General features: G+C 42.2%; 1 protein-coding gene across 4 annotated transcripts; it reads right to left on the reverse strand.

Moving 5' to 3' along the window:
• Window positions 1-23: 23 nt before the first annotated feature.
• On the reverse strand, window positions 24-22,549 carry ENTPD5 (ectonucleoside triphosphate diphosphohydrolase 5 (inactive)). 4 transcript variants are annotated; one of them, XM_079308721.1, is made up of 14 exons: window positions 22,380-22,549; window positions 17,075-17,352; window positions 15,813-15,892; window positions 14,459-14,602; window positions 14,032-14,107; window positions 12,407-12,442; window positions 11,479-11,567; window positions 8,849-8,928; window positions 7,600-7,661; window positions 6,099-6,200; window positions 5,135-5,275; window positions 4,741-4,797; window positions 3,159-3,274; window positions 24-2,993 (listed from the first exon to the last, which is right to left on the reverse strand). In XM_079308721.1, the coding sequence occupies exons 2-14, from the start codon at window positions 17,289-17,291 to the stop codon at window positions 2,907-2,909; spliced, it is 1,287 nt and encodes a 428-aa protein (XP_079164847.1). In that variant the 5' UTR covers window positions 17,292-17,352; window positions 22,380-22,549; the 3' UTR covers window positions 24-2,906. The 4 variants fall into 4 exon arrangements, with proteins under 4 accessions (XP_079164847.1, XP_079164846.1, XP_079164845.1 ...); XM_079308720.1 differs by lacking the exon at window positions 22,380-22,549 and adding an exon at window positions 21,949-22,319; XM_079308719.1 differs by lacking the exon at window positions 22,380-22,549 and adding an exon at window positions 21,940-22,048.
• Window positions 22,550-23,784: the final 1,235 nt, after the last annotated feature.

A 23,784-nucleotide genomic window follows, 5' to 3' on the forward strand; every position in this document is an offset into this window, starting at 1 on the left:
AAAAAATACCACAACATCTTGAATATTGTTAAAAATGCTTTAATTACTAAAATAGATAATTCAAGATCTTCTGTCTTAGGTTCCAAACACCAGCCTCCTGCATTAGACATTTTCCACTCACACAATTAAACTAAGCACTGCCCATGGGCAAGATTTTCACATATTTCACATGGTTGACCAGTATCAGAAATCAACATCAGAAAGAATGAAACATAAGTTTTGAAATGAAAGCTTGTGCTTCTGCAGTCACTCATATTAGGCAGTTCTTGTTAGTGGCTGGCTAAAAGACATTACAAAGGAGGAGATAAAAATCAGGGCTGCAAGTAGAGCTCTTCTCTTAAAAGGCTGCTTACTCTTTAGTTTAGCTAATAAATAATCTCATTGCACTAGGGTAAATGTGAGGACTTGACTGGGTTTCTCCAGATCCCCCACTTGCTTGGATTCAGATGTAAACAGCAGGGGCTCAATTCTGCAATTTCTTGCAAAAATAAACCTTTCAACAGAGTTTTTGTTTCTCTCATAATTGAAGGATCACGCCAGTAAATAGAGAGCAGAAGTTCTGCTTCAGTTCATGAATAATGCCACCGACAAATGAAGGCCCTGAGCATTCAGATTAAATGCAACTTTGGTACTGGGAAGCAGATACTCCCCCCTGGCATTTGTAGTACCAGAGTCTGAGGAAAAGAATGCAGAAAAAACAACTTCTCCTGCATGATACCCTTCTAGCCCATCCTCACTTTGGACAAAACCCAGCCCTTGAGCCCTCCTCAGGGCTGTGTGTTCAAGGGGCAGAGATAATGCTGCTGCTTCCTTAGGTACACTTCCCACCTTCAAAACAGCCTCACTGCTGCCAGCTCTTAGCCCCAAGATCCAGTAAGAGTTTGTCACAGCACTGGCTCAGACTGAAAAATGACTTCTGGATTATTAAATTAGCTTGCTCTCAGGATAATGCAGCCTGGCCAGTGGCCAGTAACCACTGCATCCTATTTTGTGTTTTCTGAGAATACAAAAGTGCTCACTGAAGACAAAATGAATGCATTTGCAGTCACCTTGTTCTGCAAACCAGACCATATAGACCAAGTTTTGCCAACAGTAGGAAGAGAAATAAGAAATGTTTATGCTTGAGAAGAGGTCACAATTACTTTCTTGATGTTCAAACAGAATCTTCTAGAGAGGAAGGAACAGAACTTTGGTGTGACACAGGAATTTCTCAATGTGGATCTCAAACATATTCTGGTAAGGAATACACATGTAGGATGAGCATTTCCTGTTCCAAAAAAGCAGCCTGAATTTATGGCAAGGTGTCAGTGATGGGATAAGTATGGATGGTTCCATCCCCAACCCTTGGCTTCTTGTTGCTGAGTGAACTTGTTCAATAAGAAGCATGCCTTGCACCCTCGTGCTGTAAAACCTGAGATATGAGAAGGGATAGCTTAATCAGCCACAGGCAAACTTGCACTGCTAACTGGAGGAAGGGATCTAATGTTCACAGTAAGGCAAATTTCTAAGTCTCCAGACTGTTCAGCAAGATCACAGAAGACATGACTGTACTACTTCCTCCCCTTGCTGGGAATTACCAATTATTTTCAAATCCAGTTTGCAGAGAAGGCATCATGAGGGCAGTCTTTGGTTTGACAGAAGCAGGAAAGGTGTTTTAGAGCAAACAGGTAACTGTAACTGCCCAACAGGGAAATGTTCATTGCAAGATATCAGAGGATAAAAGTTGCCCTTAGTCAACATGAGTAACACCTCTTTGTTGTGATGGGGTAAATTCACCTGTACCTTACACATTCCTTGGGAAGTGAAGACAGTAGCTTCCAATTATTTCATGGGGTAAAAAAAGTATCTACAGCTGTTTTTACTTAGGGGAACAGGTGGGTTTCAAATGGGGGACCACACCTTAGAGCTCACTCCTGCCAAAAGGACTGTGGTGCTCTGACCACTGGCTGGCCCAGCAGGTCTCAAGGGACTGCCATGCCTGCTATCCTTGGGATAGCACTAGATTTGCCTCTTGGGTGAGCATCACCTCAAGTTAGGTGTCCTGAATCAGTTCACACAAGAACCTCAGGAGCACCAGCAGCAGAAAGAAGAAGGCTGTGGGTGTGCCTTTCTGAGAGCAGAGAAACAGAACTGGCTCTCACAGCAAAGTGAGCTGTCAGATCAGCCATTTCATCTGACTGCAATCTCCTTGTGGGTGGAATGTGACAAGCTCTTCTTCTGGCACTGCTGCCTCGTGCCAGCACAACTGTGTGTTATGACTACATGCTAAATGAATAAATTTATCGAGTCTGGTAGTCAGATGTATGGTGTAGCTGCACAGACTCATAAAGGGCAGCAAAACTGAAACACAGGCACACATTCTGCTTAGGAAATGCCTACTGCCTGAAAAAAATGCTTGGTAAATTACTGCCATGTATTTGCTAAGCTAGCAGCTGGATCTTGGAACACTGAGGTTGGCAGCATCCAGAGTTGTTCACTTTTCTCTGAATGACTGTTGATGCTATTTCTGATTTCTGTATTTAACATCTCACAAGCAAACTTAAGTTATGTACGTTTTAAATAGAAGGGGGTAGGAGAAGTCACATGTCTGTAGTCTGCCACCACATCCAGGAACTCTGTGCTTCTAACAAACTTGCTGGTGAAAACTGGTTTTGAGCCCTTTGCATATTCTCTGCTGGGTTTAGACCTTTTTACTTTCATAAGGCAGATTCTGGATCATTTATGGCAATCACAGTTATAAATCATGCTTGCATTAGGCACAATGCCAATCCATGGTAAAGATCTGTTGTATCTCTTTGGTCCATGTTCTGCTCTGTAACCAGTCCCAGCTGAACAATATACCTGGAGATTGCAATTTATTTTCTCAGCATTTTCAGAAAGGCTGAAGTCCACAGCAGTATCACAGGTCAGTAAGTCATCCCCAGAGACTGCAGCAGGTAAAAGGTAGCACCCAAAGTCCAGCTTGTCTCTATGTTGTTTACTTTCTTTGTCAACTATAAAGGAAGAAAAACAAGTTGTTCCTGACAGTTCTCCAGATTCATAAGTTGCACAAATGACAGCAACTACATGTTACAAATCTGGAAAGATTCAGCAGATAATTAGTCAGAAAAATGAACGAATGCATGTAAATCGATAGGGATTTAACTGTTTTTTCTCACCTTTAAGACTGTGTTGTCCCTAAATCCAAAACCTTCCTTTAATAAAGCAGTGATGTAAGCGAGATCCATGCAGAGGAAAGGACTGGCTGAGTTGTATCTCTCCATGTTATCACAGACTAGAAAAGGAAAAAGAAAAAGAAAGGATCTCAGCAAAATGAGGGCTTTTATCCACATTGTACATTTGAACTGAACTCAAGCCAAAGCTTACTAAAACAAGCCACCCTCATCTATTAGTGGGTATATATGACACATTGTACATGCTATAGAGCTGTTCTGCAATGTTGGAGAATAAACCATACAGTACATCCAGTTTCTCTTAACTCCATCATAAGTACATCTTTTATTACAGCAATATAATCCACACAATTCTTTTGAAGAACCTCTGCTCAACTGATAACTAGCAGAGTGTTAGATTACTTGTTTTTTCAAGAACACAGCATCACTTGTTTTCATCATCTCTTCTCCACAGATTGCTCCAGTAATGGATTCCATCTTCTAGGATGGCAGTTTGTCTTATTTTTTCCAACTACACTTGTCCAAGGAAATGGAAGAGGCTATTGCCCAAGTAACTCCCTCGCTGCAGCTCAGTCAAGATTCTTTGTTCTGAAGTCAGGGTGACAGTGACTGGGACATGTATTTACACTAAGCATCATTTTCTAGACCTACTGTTACTGCCCTGTTCTACTGGCAGCAAAAGCAGAATTCACTTCCTTCTAAAAAAAGATGAGCAGCATCCTTCTACTATTGAAATGAGATAAAGAAGAATTAGTTCAGGATCACAGAATTGATCTCCTCATGCTTTAAAGATAAGTAAGTGGTTTGATAATGTTAGGTAACATCTTAGCCATGTCTTTGGAAATAAGCTCTCTCACTATCCAGGGAAAGAATAACAACCAACCCACACTCAAACTTTAGAGCCTAATCCCCCTATATCCCAAGTTTCCAGGGAGATTAAGTTTAGCTGAAAAATCATTAAAATGTAGTCCTTATTTTAGAAAAGTCAGTCCTGAACTACATAATTAAGCATCTTTTGCTGAAAAATATGGTCTACTCATTCTCATGAGAACAATCACAGTACAGAGATAACTTGCTTTTAGCCATCAGCAGCCAGGCAAGGTGGAAGCTCTTTATCCACAGGAGGTACAAAACTAGAACATGCATTCAGGAAGAAAGATGGGGAGGTAAAGGAATGTGGAACAGGCTGTCAGACTTAAAAACCATTTATTGTGTCTCTCAATTTTGTTAGAGACTAAATAGGATTTAAGGTGACAAACTTACAGAATTCAGCACTCTCTTAAACTCAGAGAGTTGCAGTTTGACAGAAGGAGCTCTTATTTTGTAGTGACTCTATGAACTATCTCCATCTCCTGAACAGAGCTGTAAAGCCACCAACCCCTCACTGCTCTATCATATGTCTTCTGCATCAGTTAGAGTTTTTGACTAATAAAAGTAACATGACAGGTGTAAGTGAAACAAAGGTTAAATAAATTTGCTTTTCATCCAAGTCACATAATGTACTGCCTACACATTCATATTTTTGTTATTTCTTGTCCAAACCAGTTTCCCAGCTCATGACAATTACCTTCTTTGGCTTTTCTTTCAAAATCTCTCACTTTCAAAACACCCCCACGTTCATAATCTGAAAAAGATGTGAGAAAACATCATCACATACCTGACAGCATTTGAATTCTTCATTTATATTGACCCTAGAGTGCAACTCAGCAATGCTGCACTAGGAGTGAGACCTATTTGGAACAGAAGACAGAGCTTCAGTGTAACTGGAGCCCTGAACACATTTCATGTGCTGAACACCAAACTGCAGTGACAGATAAATGTCATTCCCTTGAGGCATTTTGTGTATCTTCTCTTTCTCAGTACCATTCATTTCCTCTGCTCCCCATGTCTCCAAGGACCAGAGAGCCTCTGTCTACCTTCTGTTTGACATGCTCACATGTAGTAGATTATCCCAAATTTACCAATTAGGTTGGTGTCAGCTGCTCGGTCATAGTAATAGGAGAAAGCATAGAAAGAACTTCCACGAATCTCTTCTGGTTGGTGAAGTTTCCCTTTGACAACCTTGAGTACTTCCAAGTAGCAAGGCTTGAATCCTGTTTCTCCTGTCAGGAAAAACACAGATGGGGTGAGCCAAAGACCATATGCAAGAGATGGAAGAAATAGTGGCAACAGAATGAAAAACAAAAGAAGCAGAGATTAAAGCATCAGAACAAGAGCTTAGATATCCCCTCTGTAATCCAACATGGCATCTGCACACAGGCAAAGACTCTAAAACACCCTCATCAATTAGAGCTGGTTAGAGCAGATCATGGCTGAAGGAAGTGCCATGCAAGCTACTTCCATGTCAGACACGGCTCCCATTGACATGTTCTGTGGTCAGCAGAATCTTCTACATTTGCTGCCACCTGTCAGATAAAACCTTGCTTTGTGTCTCCATCACACTGTATTTTTACACACCAAATCTGCAATTCAGCTCTCACGTTCCCCAATCTGTTCAAGTCTATGATGGCAGCAGATTCACCCTCTCTATGCAACATTAGGGACTCATTATTATTAGAGACTTAAGAAACAGTTCCACAAGTGAGATTAACTGGTAGGCCAAAATGTTTGTACTCTAACACAGACAGAATTTTTACACTTTGATCAAAGCCTCAGAAAAACCTCTTGTATTTGCACAAGTAATTCTCAACATTTCCTATAAAGGTATGATTTATGTAATAAGAGATCACAGAGGACAAGGGTATAGGTCAGCTGCTCTTACAGCTTCAGATTTTAATCTGGATTTCTCAGAAGTCAACCTCTACACTGGACAGCTATTCCTCATATCCCAATCATCATCAGCTAACTGAGGAAGTATTTGACAAGGAAAGACTCAGATTCTGGAGATAAGACTTATTGTAAATGAAATAAGTCTCCTTAATTTACCTTCTTTGTTGCCACCATACCGATATTTCACTCCCCCAAAGTGCCACTCTGCTTCCAACTGCTTTGGCAAACAAGAACTGCGGAACATTTGTCCATCCACAACTGGAATGAGAGCAGAGAGGAGAGTCAGAAAACACATAATTTAACACAGCTATAGATCAATATGCAGAACCAGAAAAGGCTGAAAGACCTTCATTGAAGTCTTCAAGAAAAGCACAAAAATCTAAATTGATGGATCAGGCACTAACTGATTACAAATTAAGGACCAGTCTCAAGTCTGTAAAAACTGTGTTTTGTCCTGTAAACAGCAGAGCAGCCAGGCTTGTCATTTCTTAATAAGATAAATGGTACAAGGGTATCTGGATAATTGCTATGCACCACAAAAGATAAGAATTGAGAGGTGATAAACTCATAGATGCACAAACCCTAATGACAGCAGATAATCAAGACAAACAAAGCAACTGAGCAATGAAGACAAAACCTCCTAAGACAAAGATCAATGGCTGCTACAGGATCCACTGCATGTACCTTTGAGGAGTTCAACCAGAAATACTGTAACTGATAAGAAGAAAATACGATTATTGCTGCACACACAGGTCTCACAGAAAAAGCAAACTCCTAACAGAATGCTTGAAGCAGACTGTGGGACAGCAAACTTTACCATGGGATGCTTAGGGAAAGGCTCAAAGGCTGGGAAAAGGGGGAATTAAAGGATCAGGTAAGTGCAAGTATGGCAAACCAGAGGGGACTATAAAAGAAGACAGTCACAAGTAAGCAGGCAGCTGGTCCTTGTGCTTTTCTGTCTGAGCCTTGTGACCAATCACTGCAGTCTGTCCTGTCATCTTCTTAATCCTTACTCCTAGCTATTTTTTATTTGAGTACATTCCAGTAATTATCACAAATCCATCTTACTGTCAAGTAAGAATCCAGAAGGTGCAAAGACCCCCAAATCTTGGCCAGAGACTAGACAAAAGGCCCAAGCTCTGGGTGAGAGACTGGAAAGACTCAGGAAAGTGAGTATGCATTCAGGTTAATGAGTGTGAGTGTGTGAGGTGCTTGTGCACTTCCATCTAGACTCAGCATTGCACACATCGGGTCAGGGGAACAGCATGGGCAGGCAGACATCAGAGGCACCTAGGAAGTGGGTTCGGCTTAAACAGCAACCCTCAGGATAAAGATCTATTCATGCTGTTTATGCTTCTGTGGATGCTTGCAAAGCTGTGTGTTTGTGGCTGGCCATGGTGCTTGTATCCTCCCACACGTGCATTTCTGGAATTTGCACTCAAGTGTCATTGCTGGCTGATCTCAAAAATAGAGAAAAGCAGCTGTCTCACAAGAGAACTCCTTAACAAGCGGTAGCTGTTTTCAGACAAATATATTGCAGCAGAAACATAGAAAAGCACAAGATACAGAAGTGAAGACACACAGGAAATGGGCGGCTGACAAGGCTAAGTCTAAGCATCTCTTCATCAATCTTGAGTGTTTTACTAAATGAACATACCTTCCATATTCAAAGCTCCAAGCGTTGCCAGTCTTGCAGCTTTCAGTCCAAACCCCAAATAGCTGTGAACAGCAAACAGACATGACAGTCTTGATTCCTGCACATCTGGTATACTTTACCTATACCCCTTTTCTTAAGTCCTGGAACATCCAAACCAAATTTCCGTCCTCTGATTCCCACAAGGCTCCCTCTCTAAAACAGAGTTCCCTTTGCCAGAACAACCCTGAGAGCCAAAAGAGCGACAAAAACCCAAGAAATACAAAGAGTTGTAAAATGGGTAAATCTAAAACTGCAGGAAGTGGTTAGAGCTGATGTGGCATTTACACAAGATAATAATGAAAAGCAAGAACCATCTTAAAAATGAGGGAGAAGAAAGGTATGTGCTGAGTGCATGGGGAATAGGGCAGCCACTCCCATGTAACACACACAAAGCTATGTGCTCTTAGGGCAGAGTGCAGAACCTCCCACAAAATGGGAACCGTGGCTTCGTGTGAAATTCACCTGTTTGACTCCACAGGTAACTGCTACATTCATTATAACCTAGAATATGAACAATGCTTATGAGAATGTCATCACACATTGCAGCAACACAGCTCTTGACTCCTTCATTCCCACCTCTGTGTTTGGCCACTTACCACTTCTGTCATGTCATTTTAAATGTTTGCAGAATATTCAGACAAACTAACCTCCAGCTCTCTCTCAATTTTTTGGAGATGATTTTTCAATCCAATTCAATTATTTTAGGTGATCTAATGGACTGTATTGATGACAGCAATCAGTTACATCAGCAAATGCAAGAACTAGGAGGGGATGACTATTAGACCAGCTCTGCTGTCAAGTAAGCAGACTGAGATGGTAATGTTCACACTACTAAGGAACAAGCCCCAGGAAAGTTCTCTTTCCAAATCTCTGATCATGTTTAGTTCTGACTTCTGGCACAATATCTGCCTTTCTGCTTGTTCCAGAGTATTTGTCTTGAATCCAGTAATAAGAATTCTTCTTAAATATGGGCTCACAATGCTTTCTCTTCATTTGACAGGCTGCCTAATATTCACTTGCAGTGATATTAGCCGTGATCATGGAACAATTTCAGCCAACTAATGTCATGTTCCACTTCTACTATTCCATGCAGATAAGTAGTAAAAAAGTCATGGTCTCTGCTGCTGGTACCAGGATGATGTGTCTGTTAGCTCAGGGGTTCCAAAAAGACTGATTTCCCCAGTGGAAATAACAGTATTTTGCTCCTCACCTGTGGGTATAGAGCTTGTAGGTGCTATTAAACATTTCAAATGAGGTAACAAAATCCCCAGGGGTTTCCTTCAGAGTTTCCTAAAAGTTAGTAAAAGAAAAAAAAAAGTTATAGTTTATATTACGCAATTAAGGATAACGAACTTTAATCTAATATCACAGATATAACTATAGAGTTTACTCATCTGATCTGCTCTGAAAACAAAGTACAGTTTTCCAGTGTTGCCACTGCTGTAATATCTGCAGCTTTTAACACTGATTTTATTTATATGAATCTTTGTGTTACTTCAATGTATAACAAGGAAGTGCAATAGATCAGGATGAAAACACTTTCTAATTCAGGTAACCTGAATTTTTCTACATGTTACTCTACATGTACAGAGTGCCCCTGGAAATGAGCTGCACTAGAAGCACTATGAACTTTTGCAAGTCACACTAAGCACCTAAACTGAGGTACTCAGAAGAATTAAAAATACAAGGTACAGGCCTCATTTTCACAATGTCAAATGTCAAGGAAACACTATGACCCCTCACTCCCAGTCTTAGGGCTGCTTCACCTAACTTAGCCTCTTGTCTCATCACCTCCAGTTTTTTCCTCTCAGTGTTCCCTCTGTGCACACCTCCATCCCACTGGTACCCTGCCCCAGCTCCCTTACAGACTAACTCATGCTCTTGTAAGGCTGAACTGCTTTAGCAATCATTTACTGCTTCTTTGTTCACTCCCTAAGCTCTCAGCCTCAGTTTCTGTCTCTCCTCTCCTCATGGGCTCATTCTCCCACCCCTTCTTGGCTCTGAGCACTTGTATCAGACACTGTTATTCTGGGCCAAGCAGCAGAATCTCCAGGAGATCTGAAGCTGCACAGTCCTGCAATTACCATTCAAGTAAGGAGATCCAGGTCTGGGTTATTTTTTCTGGAGTCTTAGACAGAAACCTGCTCAAAGCTGAAGGGAATTTGACAGTATTTAGCTTGAGTTTCTCCTGAGAACGTACAAATCAAAATTTATTCTGAGTCTCAAGTTGATAATCACTGAAATGGCAATCACATCCTTGGCCTCATACACACAGGCTGCCATATTTTGAGTTGTTTCTAAACCTGACATCACAAAAGCTATGTAAAGGAGAGATCCTAAAAAAAAATAAAAAATAGTTTGGAGAAAACAATTGTCTTTTCTCATGCCCTACATTCACAAAAATGAGGCAGACACCAGACAGACAATTTCATAATTACTAGGATTGGTTGTCAGTTGCTTTTAACTTCAGCAATAATGCCATGAAATTAAAATCAGCTCCACGCAGTTATCATTATATGTTCTCTACTTGCTTTTATTAATATTTAATTAGCTAATCTCTTACTATTACAGTATTTTGCTCCAAACTAATACAAGTGCAAACATGTGACTGCCTCAGATTGCAGGAGGGAAAAATCCCCACTGCAAATCAAAGGGAAGTATTTCGGTCAGATGGGAAAAACCCCAAAAACATATTGAGCTTATTTATTTGAACTTGACAACACAGGTGAGAAGCAGACATAGTGTACAAGCAGGCAACATGAACCTTGACTCCACACTGCCCAACAAATTCACACCATCAGTCCTGGTCAGCAGCAAACCCTCCAGGTCTTTTCCTGCAAGGCCTGAAGGGGACATTGGAATCCTGAGCTGAAGTTCAGCCTATTTCACAGTTCTATTTATTCTCCAAAACTCTGACATGCAACACCCTTTCCTGTTGGTCCAGTGCCCACTTTAGCAGGTGTTATCAACACAAAACAGAGGACAAGCCCAGAGCATACTTGAGGCTTTGCTGAACAGGATAAGGGTGCATGTCATGTTTCAACATAACACACAATTGCAGAATTAAAATATCCTGATATGAAAGCCATGTGTTTGGTGGTCACCAAACATCCTTTGAGAATCTCAAGTTCTATAAACAAAAAATGTTAAAGAAATTACTCATTCAGAAAGAGTGATATAAACAGTCACAATATGAAGGCACAGAATGATATAGTGCCTTTCCATTACTCATGCAATTTTCTCATGCAAACTGCAGACTTGGGTCCCAGTTCAAACTGTTTCTACAGAGCTACAGAACTAAGAAATCCAGCAGAGGTGTCTGAGGGACAGAGAGCAGAATGCTCAAAAGGAACGAGAAAAATTGGTAAGAAAACAGAAAATTGATTGCGATACTATTGAAGAAATTTACCCTATACAACACTCCTCCCCTCCAAAATTTAGTGAAGATGTTATCAGACTAGAATGGGGGAGAAAAAAACATAGACCAGCCCCTACATTTCTTCTAATATTCAAAAACACTAGCTAGAAACGTTCTACATTTGTTGAATACACAGCAATATCAAAATTGAGGCTTTCCCAGCCTGAGTCTAGAACACAAAAGCTATTTCTTTTTGGTTTTACTCATTTGCTTTCTTTTTATTTCCTCATTATTCAGGCTGCTTTGTTTGCAAGTGCCTATCAGCCAACTGTGAGCTCAAAGGGATCAGAAATACAGATGTTCTGTTAACCACAGATGTTCTGCTTGTGCCACTGCTGACAAAGTGATACAGAGTGCAGCAGTGCTCAAGTCTCTCCACCAGCCTTGCAGTCCCAACCCACACACTTTTCACCACTCCTCACCTCAAACCGTGGCAGGAATGTGATTTGGGTTGAGGCTCCTCCCAAGTCCAGAGTCCCAACAGTTTGCTGGTTCTGGCCAGACAGCTGTCCTGCAAACAACACCATGCTCAGAACAGCCCCAAGGCACAAATGTTGAAATGCAGACACTGTGTGGGTGTTCAGGCAGCCACCAGATGATCACAGTATCACAGCAATACAAGAGGGGCTGAGCTGCCCTTCAAAGAAAAAACCTCACAGAGAACAGGCAAACAGAAGGTATTATGGAAAGATTCATAGACTTTCTTCCTTGATTCCAATCTCTCCTCCAAGGAGACAAAAGCAGATAAATCTATAGGTATCAAGCAAAAGCTGAAAGTAAGAGACAAAGTATTGCCTGCAGAAGACTGTCAGGAAGAGTACACAAATTTTGTAACCACCATACAGCTGGTGAAAAGCAGTAGGGGAAGAAGGGCAGGAAGAGCCAAACCATTATAATTTCTCTTCACCCAAAGCAGTTTTTTTGCTTGCTCATCTGTCTATTAGAGTCCTGATTTTTTTTCCACTGATTGCACTCCCAGAAGCTCCTAGAATCAGTAGTGCTAAGGCACCATGTCCTGCACCACCCCTGTAGTTGCACAGCTCACACTGGGATGAAGAATACTGCAAGGCCTTGTTTCCCACACATTAGCAGTACCACTCCCCAAAGCACACTAGGGAAACCAGCTAGCCAGTGCCCCCAGGATCTGAGCAATTCTGGCACCTTTGAGGTTAAGATGTCTCCTTCTTACTACACACTCTGGAGTGCAGTCTGCCCAAGACAATCCACTGCTTTAGCACTGCTGACAGAGCAGGGAGGAAAGCACAGCCAAGGCAGAGGAACTCAGGGTGATCACCTCCACAGAAGAGACTCAAATTCAAGTTTAGAGAGTAGTTAAACAGAATTAACTACCTGTCAGAAAGTTCACAGTGATCCAGGCTAAAATTCCTGCAAGGAGCGAAGGAAAAAAAAAAAAAAGTCACCACTGAATACTTCACCAAACTCCTCCCCCCTGTTACCAGCCTACATATGTTATTTATTTACCTGGAAGTCATTACTAACCTAATCTAACCACCCCAGACTTCAGAGATTAATTCAAACTCATAATTACATTATATGATGCATTATTGATTCACACAGGTCTCATGAGCTGAAATAGGTAGGACTTTGTAATATGCATGCAAGTGCAGCATACACAAATCATATCTACTATCCAAACAGCATACAAAGAAGTAATGAGCTGACAATGCACAAGTTTCCTTAGGCCTGCTTTTGCAGTCCAGCATTTCTAATCTGAATTCCTTATTCCTAATCTGAAAACTGCATTCACACCACCCTGTGTTTTAATCTTGAGGTTTCTATAATTACACTACAGACAGAGCAGCAACCACTAAAACACAAACAGCTCTTTTGACTCCAGTGGCTTGCTTGACACTAGCATGATTCTCACCCAAACATAGGCAAACATGTGACAGTACAAGAGGCAGAGATTTTAAATAACTTGGCCTGCTACCCTGTGCTCCTCTATTCTGCCTCTTTGGTCCTGCCCCCTGTCAATACAGTTCTCCCTACTGCACAATTCACCCATTAATCCAGAGTGACAAACTATGCACTGCACCATACTCATCAAATACTTGAAGACAGAGGATACTTCTTTTCTCTCGGCCCAAGTGGGCAGATTTTGTTCTATAATCTTACTCCATTTATTAATTGTTTAAACATTGTGATAATTCTTCTTGCTTTCCTTCAGCACCTTCCAAAGTGGCAATTTATTTGCCACAAGGAAGTGTTCTAAACTGAACATAACATGACAGGATGGCTCTTTTTATCAGGCATCCATATAGATGATCATTACTTGCCCATTCTCCAAGGTCTGGATGTATAACTAGAATGCTACAGTGGTTTTTTTCCTGCACTGCAAAATCATTGTCCACTCCAAATCCACAACACATTTCACCTTTTCTTGTATTTTACAGTACTTCTTTCCTACTTTACTAGCTGCATTTTTCCCAACAGAATATTTTTAACTTGTTATTTTACTCTTTAGTTATCTATTTTTAAAACTTGCCACTTATCCTTTTTTCTCCTCTAATATTCACAATCCTCCCAATTTCAGACTGAAAATTGATGAACTGATCATAATAGGTTATTTTTAATGCTGTTATTGCAGAATTTACAAAGCACTTCCCATAAGCTTTCCAGGTTGTTATATATTGCCATGTAGCCTTTCAGAGGTGGACACCATCTCTTTTGCACCAGTTCCCATGAGGACGTTTCAGGTCAGCCTGCATCAGACAATACTTCTTGATGAGACAAGATTTTGTTCTGAAACCTTTGAAATCTCTTTGCATTTGTAGCCTAACAGGTGACAAAGTAAGGAACATCACCTCAGAAAGGCAGGATTGCATTGTTTCAAACAGGGCCAGAAACCTTTTATTTTTTTTTCCTTAGTTTAAGGACCATTTCTATTTCCCTCCTAAGATATTTCTCTTTTTCCTATTTCTTTGTTTTTACTTTTTACCCCTCCTAAAACATACCTTCATGAGATCCATCCATGATGCCAACACTGTCCTCTGGAACAAGGAATGGTGATTCCTCAAAGACTTCTTTCACCTGAGGGAAGAAATAGTGATTCAATTTCTTGGTCTTCAGAGTCTTGCTCTGAGGGTGACAAAGTTTTGTTTTACACAACAGTAGAAAATAAGAAAAGTGTGTGGAGTAGGGGCTAGGAAATAAAGAAGTATTGTAGGTCTCTCTCCATGCCTTCCACCACAGCAAGACAGAGGATTTCAGGACCAGATAAGATATCCTAGAAGTTTCATGCTATCTCTTTTCATAGATGAAATTCTCTCATGCTAAACAGAATAGAAAACTGAATGAAAAGGAAAAAAAAAAAAAAAAAGAAAAAGAAAAAGATGACTCAGGGAGAATAACAGTAGTGCATCCAAAATAGCTTAGTCCTACCTCTGAAAGCAGAGCCTGAGCTTTCTCCTCTGACAGCAAGCGAAGTCCAGCTGTGGCTTTTAACACTACTGGGGTCTTTTTCCAGAGATGAGGTGGCACAGCATCTATGGCCATGTCCAGCAATGTTTTGACAGTTTCAGCACCCTGAAAGGAAAAATATGTTTTTCATATGGTTTCCTCCTACAGGATGTCAGAGGTTAGGCCTCTCAGTTTCCCCTCAAAACTTGTGAGAACAGTTTTCAATAGCAGAAGATACACCCAAGATAAATACAAAAACCATGCCAGACATCTCATTAGAACATTAAACAGAATGTCTGCATTGGAAGGAAAGGTGCATTCATAAATATATTTTAGGGAAGATAAATATCATTGTTTGTGGAAGGTATTTTTTGGAAAGGATGGAGGAAGGTGAGGAAACTAATTACCTGACAAACCTAAACATCTTGCAGTATGATGAAACTAAGTGGTGCAATTACTGACTGAGGCTACCAGAGGAAGGGAAAACACCTGCAGATTTCACTAAATGCAACATAAGAATTCCAAGTGTGTCCATAGCAAATATTGTAATTAAAATACCAGCTGTGCAATGGCTGCCACACAAGGTACAGACATCACTGCTGGTTCTCAATTATTTCCACTGCTCTAACAATTACAGTTTGGCATTAGCAATAAACATTCTCCTATAAATGCCTAGAAATTCCTTTTGGGGTGAGTTTTCCTCTCCTACCCAACAAACAAGATTTACTGGAATCATAGGTGATGATATAAAAGTTTTTTAAAAATCCCAAATCCATTCACTCTTCCGAAAATGTCACATTCAAATTCCTGTAGCATGGAATCCAACTAAGCAAAATGAGAAAACTGAAACTGCCATAATTTTAGCCCCCAACGCTAAAGAACACAAGATAGTGTATCTAATCTATAATTTCTCTGGCACCTCCTTCATTTTGTGAAAGAGCTTCCTGTCAGCACAGGGGGTCTGGAAAATGGCAGCTTCAGAACTGAGAAAATTATTCATTACTCGTATTTGGCATAGCTATAGGGGAAATAAACACTGAATACACTAGAGACAAAAATCACTTTGTCTTTGAAACTCTCAAAGGCATATAGTCTAGTTATATAAACATTCAAGCAATTAATTCAGCCACTGTTAAGTATGAAATTCCTATTACACCGTGTACAACTTAACTCACAAAAGCAGAGGAACAGGTTTAGAGAGACAGCAGCAGAAATTTTAAATTTCTTCTTGACTTTTTCTAACTGCAATCAGTACTACTTGAATTGCTGGAAGAACCTAAATTATATAAACAGAAGCATGACCAACTCCCAGGGAAGGAAGGACAGTATTTATTACCTTTTCAGGCTGATCAGCATATGCAGACAGACCTGGCTTCACAGACTCAAAGATTTCCCCTTCCACCTCTGGAAGTTTTTCTACAAACAAACATATGATACAGTCAACAACTCAAATCTTATTCTTTAATTTCTAAAAGGACTGTAAAGTGACTATCCTTGATTCTCCTTGCAAACAAGAGTATACCCCTCCTAAAACAAGCCTTGCTCCTTCACTTCCAGAACATATTTAAGAGATACTTGCCCTTGAACATGAACTTGTCCAGGTTCACAAACTATTTATTAATAACATGTTGTTAAAAGTCTGTTCATTTAGCACTTGTGAATTATAGTAAGTTACAATAATGCAGCATAACCATTGCCTATTCTTCATAAAATTTCTTTCCCTTTCTGTCCTTAGGCTAATTGTGAAATACCAGTGCATATTAAGACACACACAATCAATTTCCAACTATCCTTAGGTGATTCATCCAATTCAGTTAGAACAGAGCTGACTGTACCCAAGCATTTGGCTGATAAGCCAAACAAGTTTGACCACTGCTCAGTTTGGGTGTAGAAGCTATCCCTGAGTATTGTGCACTACAAGCCAGCCTGAATCCAGAACTGGACCTTGGACCATTCCTTCCAGACTATGGATGAAGTCATGCAAAGACACACAAGTACTATGTGCCAGCAACCAGCCTTCAACCTTTGCCAACCTGCTGGCTCACTGTACCCAAGCTAATTCATCCTCCTGAATCCTGTCCCACATGCAGCCAAAACTGGGCACCTCTGCACCATATGAGCAGCAGGTACACTGTAGTGTGGTGCATCTCAGCACAGCTCTCCTGGAAATGGCTCAGACCTTCAGTACTTAATAACTCTCTAATTTACTGGTTTTAATATGCTACAAAATGTGACATAAACATATGCAGAATTCAAGTATCTCTTGATAAAATTTAAGGTAATGTGCAACCTGACAAAACCAGCATAAGTATCTTTTAATCTCAACAAAATATTCCTTTTAAACAGCTGCATAGGTGAAAATGTTTGAAAATTTAGAATTCTCCATATACCCAGAATTGTATCTCTGAGACTCAAAAGACCTACCAAAAAAGTGTTTACACAGCAAAACACCATGACAAATAGACAATAAACACCTGCAGGAGCACTATTTGAAGGACAAACTGTAGAAATCTTCAGCTGCTCCCAAATGCTGAGCTGGCAAAAAACAAAACTGTTTTTAAAAGTTGAAATCTAAATCAACATACATGGGGGTCTTACCTGGGCTCTTCTGCACAAAGGTGTAAATATGAATGCGGGTTCCAGTGCTTCCTGCATCAAACATGATGCCATAAAAAGTGTTTGCTTTGGCATTTATAGGGCACACATTAGGTGGAAAGAACTCCTGAGACCACATTATCCTGTTTGAATGTGAAAGAACAAAGGGCAAAGAGGAAAATGCCAATGCTATAAGGATGGGAAGTCTGGAAGATGCCATCTTGTCAGGACCCCTTGAGGCTGTCAAGCACGTATCAGCAATCACAGAGCTGCAGAAGGTCCTGAAGAGTTAAAAAAAAAAAAAAAAAAAAAAAAAAGAAAGAATGAATGGAAATTACCAAGAGCTCTCCCCTTTAAAACTCTGTTAAAAAAGAAAATAAATAAATCATTCTGTACACATAAATTCTCCCTTTAGGTGCTTTTCAACACTTCATCCAAAGAAAGTTGTTTCACTGCGCTTAGTGCTACAACTGCATCTAACTGATTTGTTCTTTCAGAGAGGTTTCTCCATTTCCCAAGCACAGAAGAGATGGGGTAGTTTGTTTTCCAGTATTTCTAGTTTTGACTTTTAGACAATTTCCTTCTCTTATTTATCTGCAGATTTTCAACATTCAGAGTCTTCAGAATCTCCCAAAAGCCTAAATACTATCTGAAAAAAAATACTGCCACAGGGAAACTCTGGACAGAATCACTTTAACATTTACACACTTGAGATGCTGTGGCAGAACACAAGTGTTATTCAGGGTCACAAACAAAGAGAATTTCATCTCAGGCTAAGAACAGCTGCTGAGAGAGATTAGCACATAGAGAAAATAAAGGCATATCCTTCCAGTAGCATCCTCATCTCTGAGAAAAGCCTGTGCTGCACAAGAGGGGCTGAACTGAAGAGCACCTGAGCTCTGCCTCTCAGGTTTTCTTCGTATTTTTCTTTTCTGTCTTTGTACTTTGGTTTTTATTTTTAGAATTATAAATAACAACAAAAAATCTAACAAAACCCACACACTCTCACAAACCTAAAGCAGTTACCCCAAACACTCAGGTTGCTTGCACAGCTTCTAACACCAGTTTCACAAGCCAAAGCCCCAAAGCTTTATTACACAGTATTGGATATCAAGATACAATTACATCTCCCCTGAACACCTGTCCCTCTGCATGTATTTTTCCTCAGAAATGCTAATCAAAGACATAGGTACAGAAATCATGTGGTGACCAGGTAAATAGGAGGAGAATGTATAGGCATCTTTAACAGCAGAAATGAGCATGTGGCCAGATGTCCCACCATATGCAGTATTGCCTGCACCAACCTACACAGCATACAGAAGGTGCAAACAGCTCCTTATCACTTTCCAGACACTTGGTAACACATCCATCCACCCACAGCACTGAATATTCTACTTTATATGGCTGCTCATCAGCTCTGCCCAAGACCCCTGCCCACTGCTTGCTCCTACATCTGACTGTCTTTTAGCAATCTGCTCAGCCCCACCATGTTCATTCTCTTGAATCTTTACTTGCAGTCTCTATCCTACATGTATTCATTCCTAAACCTCTCCCTTTCCTTTCTATGGGAGTCTGCTACAGCCTCTATTTTCTATTTCTTTCTCCTACACCCAAAGAGTTCACCTATACTCCACTATCTTCTATCCCGGATTCAGCCCTTGTAAGACTTTTATTATTTCCATCCTTCACCTTTGTCCCCAGTTACAGCAAAGGGAGATCAACTTTTACCCATTCCCAGCAAAAAACGTCACATTCCTGAGGCATCTCTCTAACTCACTCCAGCATTTTGCTATGTGCAGAGCCAACAAAGTGCACAGCCCACTGCAGATGGGCAACCTCATCTGTCTGCTGTGACCTCTAGTTTTTGTGGAAAGGAGTAAATATGTAGTTCTGTAACAAAGTACTCTCCTGAAGGGACTTGAGGAGAAGTGCCAAGCAGTTTAGCAGTTTTGCAGCTATGGATTTGTACTAAGATGCAGTGGCATTGCCCAAGTTTCCTTCATCACAGCAGGCAGGGCCACTGAAAATCCAAGCAGCTGCACTGTTTTAACAGAATATACAGTACATTAGTGAGAGTCACCTTCCAGCAGGTTCAAAGAGGTGCTCTTATTCTCATGCAACATAAGGATTTTGTTTAACGAACGATCACAAATACAACCCAAGCACCTATCTTAAGAACAAACTCCAGAGTCCTATTACAAACAGCACATGTGACAGTTATGTAAGCCTCAGAATCTCTGATGATCCGAAAATATCTGAGCAACTGCCATCATTAACTCATGCTTTCCTTGCCAGATCCTTAGTCTCACATGAAATACCCTCCCCAAGCTTCTCTTCTCTATCTGTTCTCAGATAGCCACCACCATATCACACTTTGTTTTCTACATTTCCCCTGACTTTTTTTCTTTCCCCTTTTATACTTCTAAAGACAAAACCCCATAAAACAAATTCACAACCAATCACCTTGGGATTTTATTTTTCTCCTCCATCACGAAGAATGAAAAACACACACTGAGCCCCTTCAGTGACGGTGGTGAAGCCCATTTAATCAAGCACACTAGCAAAACAATGCCCATAAGAAGAATGAAAAGAAATGAGAGAGTAAGAAGTCAGATACAAGAGACAGAAATCATCAGAGCATAACAGAAGTGAAAAAAAGAATTTGGAAAGACAGAATCAAAAGTATGGAAGAAAAAATTTAGGGTAGAAATAGACAAGTTATTGAGAAGGAAAAATATTTTCAAAACAGTTTCTCTCAACTTAAAGGTCCTAGCTGGTATCAGAATACAACAGGGTGGAGAAAATTAACAAACAGAAAGGAGAAAAGAGGGTAAGTGTAATGTGAGCACAAGCTCATTAATGCAATCAAGCAGTTCAGCAAGGTAAAGCTGACAGCTCCCCATCAGCAGGCTCAGTTACTCTCAAAAGGAGCAATAATAATCAGCATTGATCATGAGCACGTTAGGCACACACCTGAAGCAGGATGGATGCAACAGCTGCTCCACTCCAGGAATTCCTAATGAAAAGCACCTTCAGAGCACCACAGCAAGAGACACTGAGCCTGCACGTCTTCACTGCCAGCTAGTAGGAGTGGACTATGTATCAGGCAAATTGTAAGGTCATGATGGCACATCAAATACCAATTGAGTTGTTTTATTCAAATCTGAGTTTATCATTACTCAATACAAGCAGTGAAACATGCTTATGTAACTACACAGAATGAATTTCAAGGAGTTGAAAGTTAACTTGAGATCAAGTTAGTAAAACATTTACACAAGCACTACAGTTGACCTCAACATCCCTGAGGCCTGAGCCAGCAAAACAGGACAGAACTCTCATTTCCCAACGCAGAGAAACACGTGTAAATGTCATCTGTATATGGCAGATTTTAGGTACTAAATGAAAAAGCTTAAGTACATCCAAAAAAAAATTTAGGAGCTATGCAAACTGTAAGATCCAAAAATACTGGGATGTTGCATAGAGATTTCCAAGACTGAAAGCACGAAGAGGAAGGAAAAAAAAAACCCCAAAACCCAACACACCACCAAGAACTCCAACCAAAGCCTCCTTCAACAAAAAGTAAAAGCTATACCATAATAACAATTATCCTTAAGAGAGCAAAACACAACCTTACTTAGAGCTCACCATACCCAGAAACACTGGTAATTTTCAAGACAAGAAATATTCAATACTTGACTATTTCTGACAAAACAAACCACACAACAAAAGCATCTCCCTGTAAAAAGGAATGGGATCTGAGGGGAGGGAGAAGCAGAGATACAAGAATTTCCCTTCTGTTTCCTAATATAATATTGGGAAATATTTGGAGATACACAAAAATATTAAAAAATAAAAATAAAAAATATTAATTATATAAATACAGGTAAATATTTTACACAAAAAAAGGGAAACTAATAAAATTACTAATTCAATTAATATTGTTCCATGCTAAAGCACACCAGAAATCATCCAGAATGGAAAGTGTTCTGTGCTCAAACAGTAACAAAATCTGTTTTCCAGATGAGCAACTAACTCTTATGGTCACAAAATCTATTTCCCAGATGAGAGGTTTAACACTTAACAGTCATGACTAAATAAACACTTTTAAACCTTTTTTTTTTTTTTTTCCCCGGAAAAAAAAAAAATAGTTACTTCATTTTTTTTTTCTGGACTTATTTTTATCTATTGAAAAAATAGCTTTCTTGGATTGTTTTGACAAAAACTTAATTTTCTTAAAAGTACACTGCTTAGAAGGCACAATAGAAGGAATAATGGAATTCAAAGGCAGAAGCTCCCAGTATTTTCATAAAACTAAGGGCACAGCATTCTTTGAGTACATACATGTACATACATTGAGTAAAATTCTGGCTCTAGAGCTTTAAACTCCAGGGGAAAAAAGTAGAACCAACTCACAAACATGCGTTATCGGAAGTTTTAATCTTTCTTCCCCCGTACTGAGACTCTAAATACACATTATTTGCTTATGCACATTTCTGGCCAAGCGGGCTTTCGGTTTTCCTCTTTAATTAGAGCAAGGCAGCTTTTCCAGGAAACCGCTACCCAGCGCTGCGGGCACCTCCGCGGCCGCGACCGCGCGCACCTGCGGGGCTCTGCCGGCAATTTTCCTGGGACAGCCGCTATTCCTGGAAAACAGAGCTCGGCTGCCACAGGCTCGGGCGCTGCGGGCTTTGGCTGCCGTGCCAGCTGGGACCGCCCGCAGCCGCTCCCGGGAATGCCCCGGGGCACGGCGCTGCCTCCCGCCGCCGCCGGGCTGCGGCTCCGTCCCTGCCGCGCATCAGCGCCACGCGTCCTGCCAGCTCCGCTTGCCACGGCTGCCGCTCAGCCCCGGCCCTGCACAGCCTCAGGACCTTCCCTACCTTCCTCTCCTCTGCCCCGGCAAAAGCCTCCTCCCTGCGCCCGGGGCTCCGCAGCCCTTCCCGGCGCCGGCAGGAGCGCTGGGCAGGAACGCCCGCAGGAACGCCCGTCCCCTCCTCACCGGCCGGCCCGCGCTATCTATCGCTCCACCGGGACGGGACGGGCCGTCCTGCCGCCCGCCCCTGGGACTAACGGAGAGGCCGGCGCAGTTTTCGCCCGTCTCCCGCCGCCTGCCCGGCCTCGCGGCCGGCGGAGCGCCCGCCCGGGGCGCGGGAGCGAGCACGGCTGGGGGGGCTCACCCCGCCCGGCAGCGGCGGGACGGCGGCCGCCCCGCGCGCGCTCCCGATCCCGGCGCCGTTGGCACCGGTGTCCATGGCAGCGCGCGGACGCTGCCGCGCCCCTCCCCCCGCCCCTGCCGGCTGCGCGCGCTCACCGGCCGCTCGCGGCCCCGCATCCCGCCGGCCCCGCGCGCCGCGTCACGGCCCGCCCGCGTGACGCACCGCCCGTCGCGGCAGTTGCGCGTGGCGGGCGCGCGCCGCCCGGCCCCCGCGGGAACGCGCGTCTCCCCCGCCGGGCCCCGGACCGCGCAGCCGGCGCGCAGCCATGGGCGGCACTGCCCCCACGCGGGGCCGCGCCTGCTCCCCTCAGGCAGCGCGCGCCCCGGCGGGGCCCTGTGGGGCGGCAGCGCCCCCCGCGGGCGGGAAGGCGCGCGGCGGGTCGGGCCCCCGGGACGAGCCCCCGGGACGAACCCCCGGGACGAACCCCCGGCATGAACCCCCGGCATGAACCCCCGGGACGAGCCCCCGCTCCCTCCCGCAGGAGTCGATCCCGCCCCGCTCCTTGGCGAGGGACAGCCGAGCAGCGGAGCCGGCCCGGCGCAGGGGAGCGGCGGTGGTCCGGGCCTTCCGCACGGCATGGACAAGGAGAGGCTGAAGCGCTTGTTCAGCTCGGAAAAAGAGAGGGTTGTGAGGGAATCTGCTGGGCTTGGCTGCTTGGAGGAGGTGTCAGAGAAAACGGAGCCAAACTCCACTGAGAACACTATGCCAAAGATGCCCATTTGGGGCTGTGGATCCCATTTGCTTTCTCACAGATTCTTTCTCTTTACCGCTATTCCTGCTTTTCTAAATGCAAGTACCAAGCAAAGACCTTTTACAGTTAGAAAAATAAATTGAAAATGGAAACAAAAACTACATTATTTTAACATCCTGTTTGTTGAATAAGGAGATACAAATCTCTGATCCCCTACGCTGATGAGGTCAGGTGGTAGGACACAGTTTTCTTACTCATGTGCCAGTGCTTGCTGTCAGCCTATCTAGTATAAAATGTCTTACTTGGACCTTTTTCCAGATGGCCATTTTCTTTCTATATCTGTCATTTTCTTCTCCTTTTGTAAACTTCCTCTGCACTACACTGCCATCTGTAGCACAGAGCGCACATACAGTGGAAACACTGTTAATGGCCTTATGGCACAGGACCAGAAAATGAGACAGACTGAGGAAACAGCACCAACCAAGCACCGTGGAGATCAAAAAACTGCAGCAACTACTAGAAATGAAGGATTGAGAGATGCACTGAGTGAAGAACATAGCCCAGAAGATCTCAAATGGGGGGACTGAGGTGGAAAGGTTCTATGTACATGCTCTGTAATGTGGATCAGGAGATCATATCCCGTAGAAAGCATTAAAGAAAAAGGCCCAAACTGCCTAAAACAAAATCATTTGGAGGCATGTGCAGTGAAGAAGCAATTTCCCCAAATCAAAACATTCAAAAGGAACAGAAATACTACAAATAATGTGCACAGAGACCTAAAGGAAGCACACAAATACTACTGGTATGAA

The sequence above is a fragment of the Erithacus rubecula genome, assembly GCF_903797595.1.
Source record: "Erithacus rubecula genome assembly, chromosome: 6".
Classification (NCBI taxonomy): Eukaryota; Metazoa; Chordata; class Aves; order Passeriformes; family Muscicapidae; genus Erithacus; species Erithacus rubecula.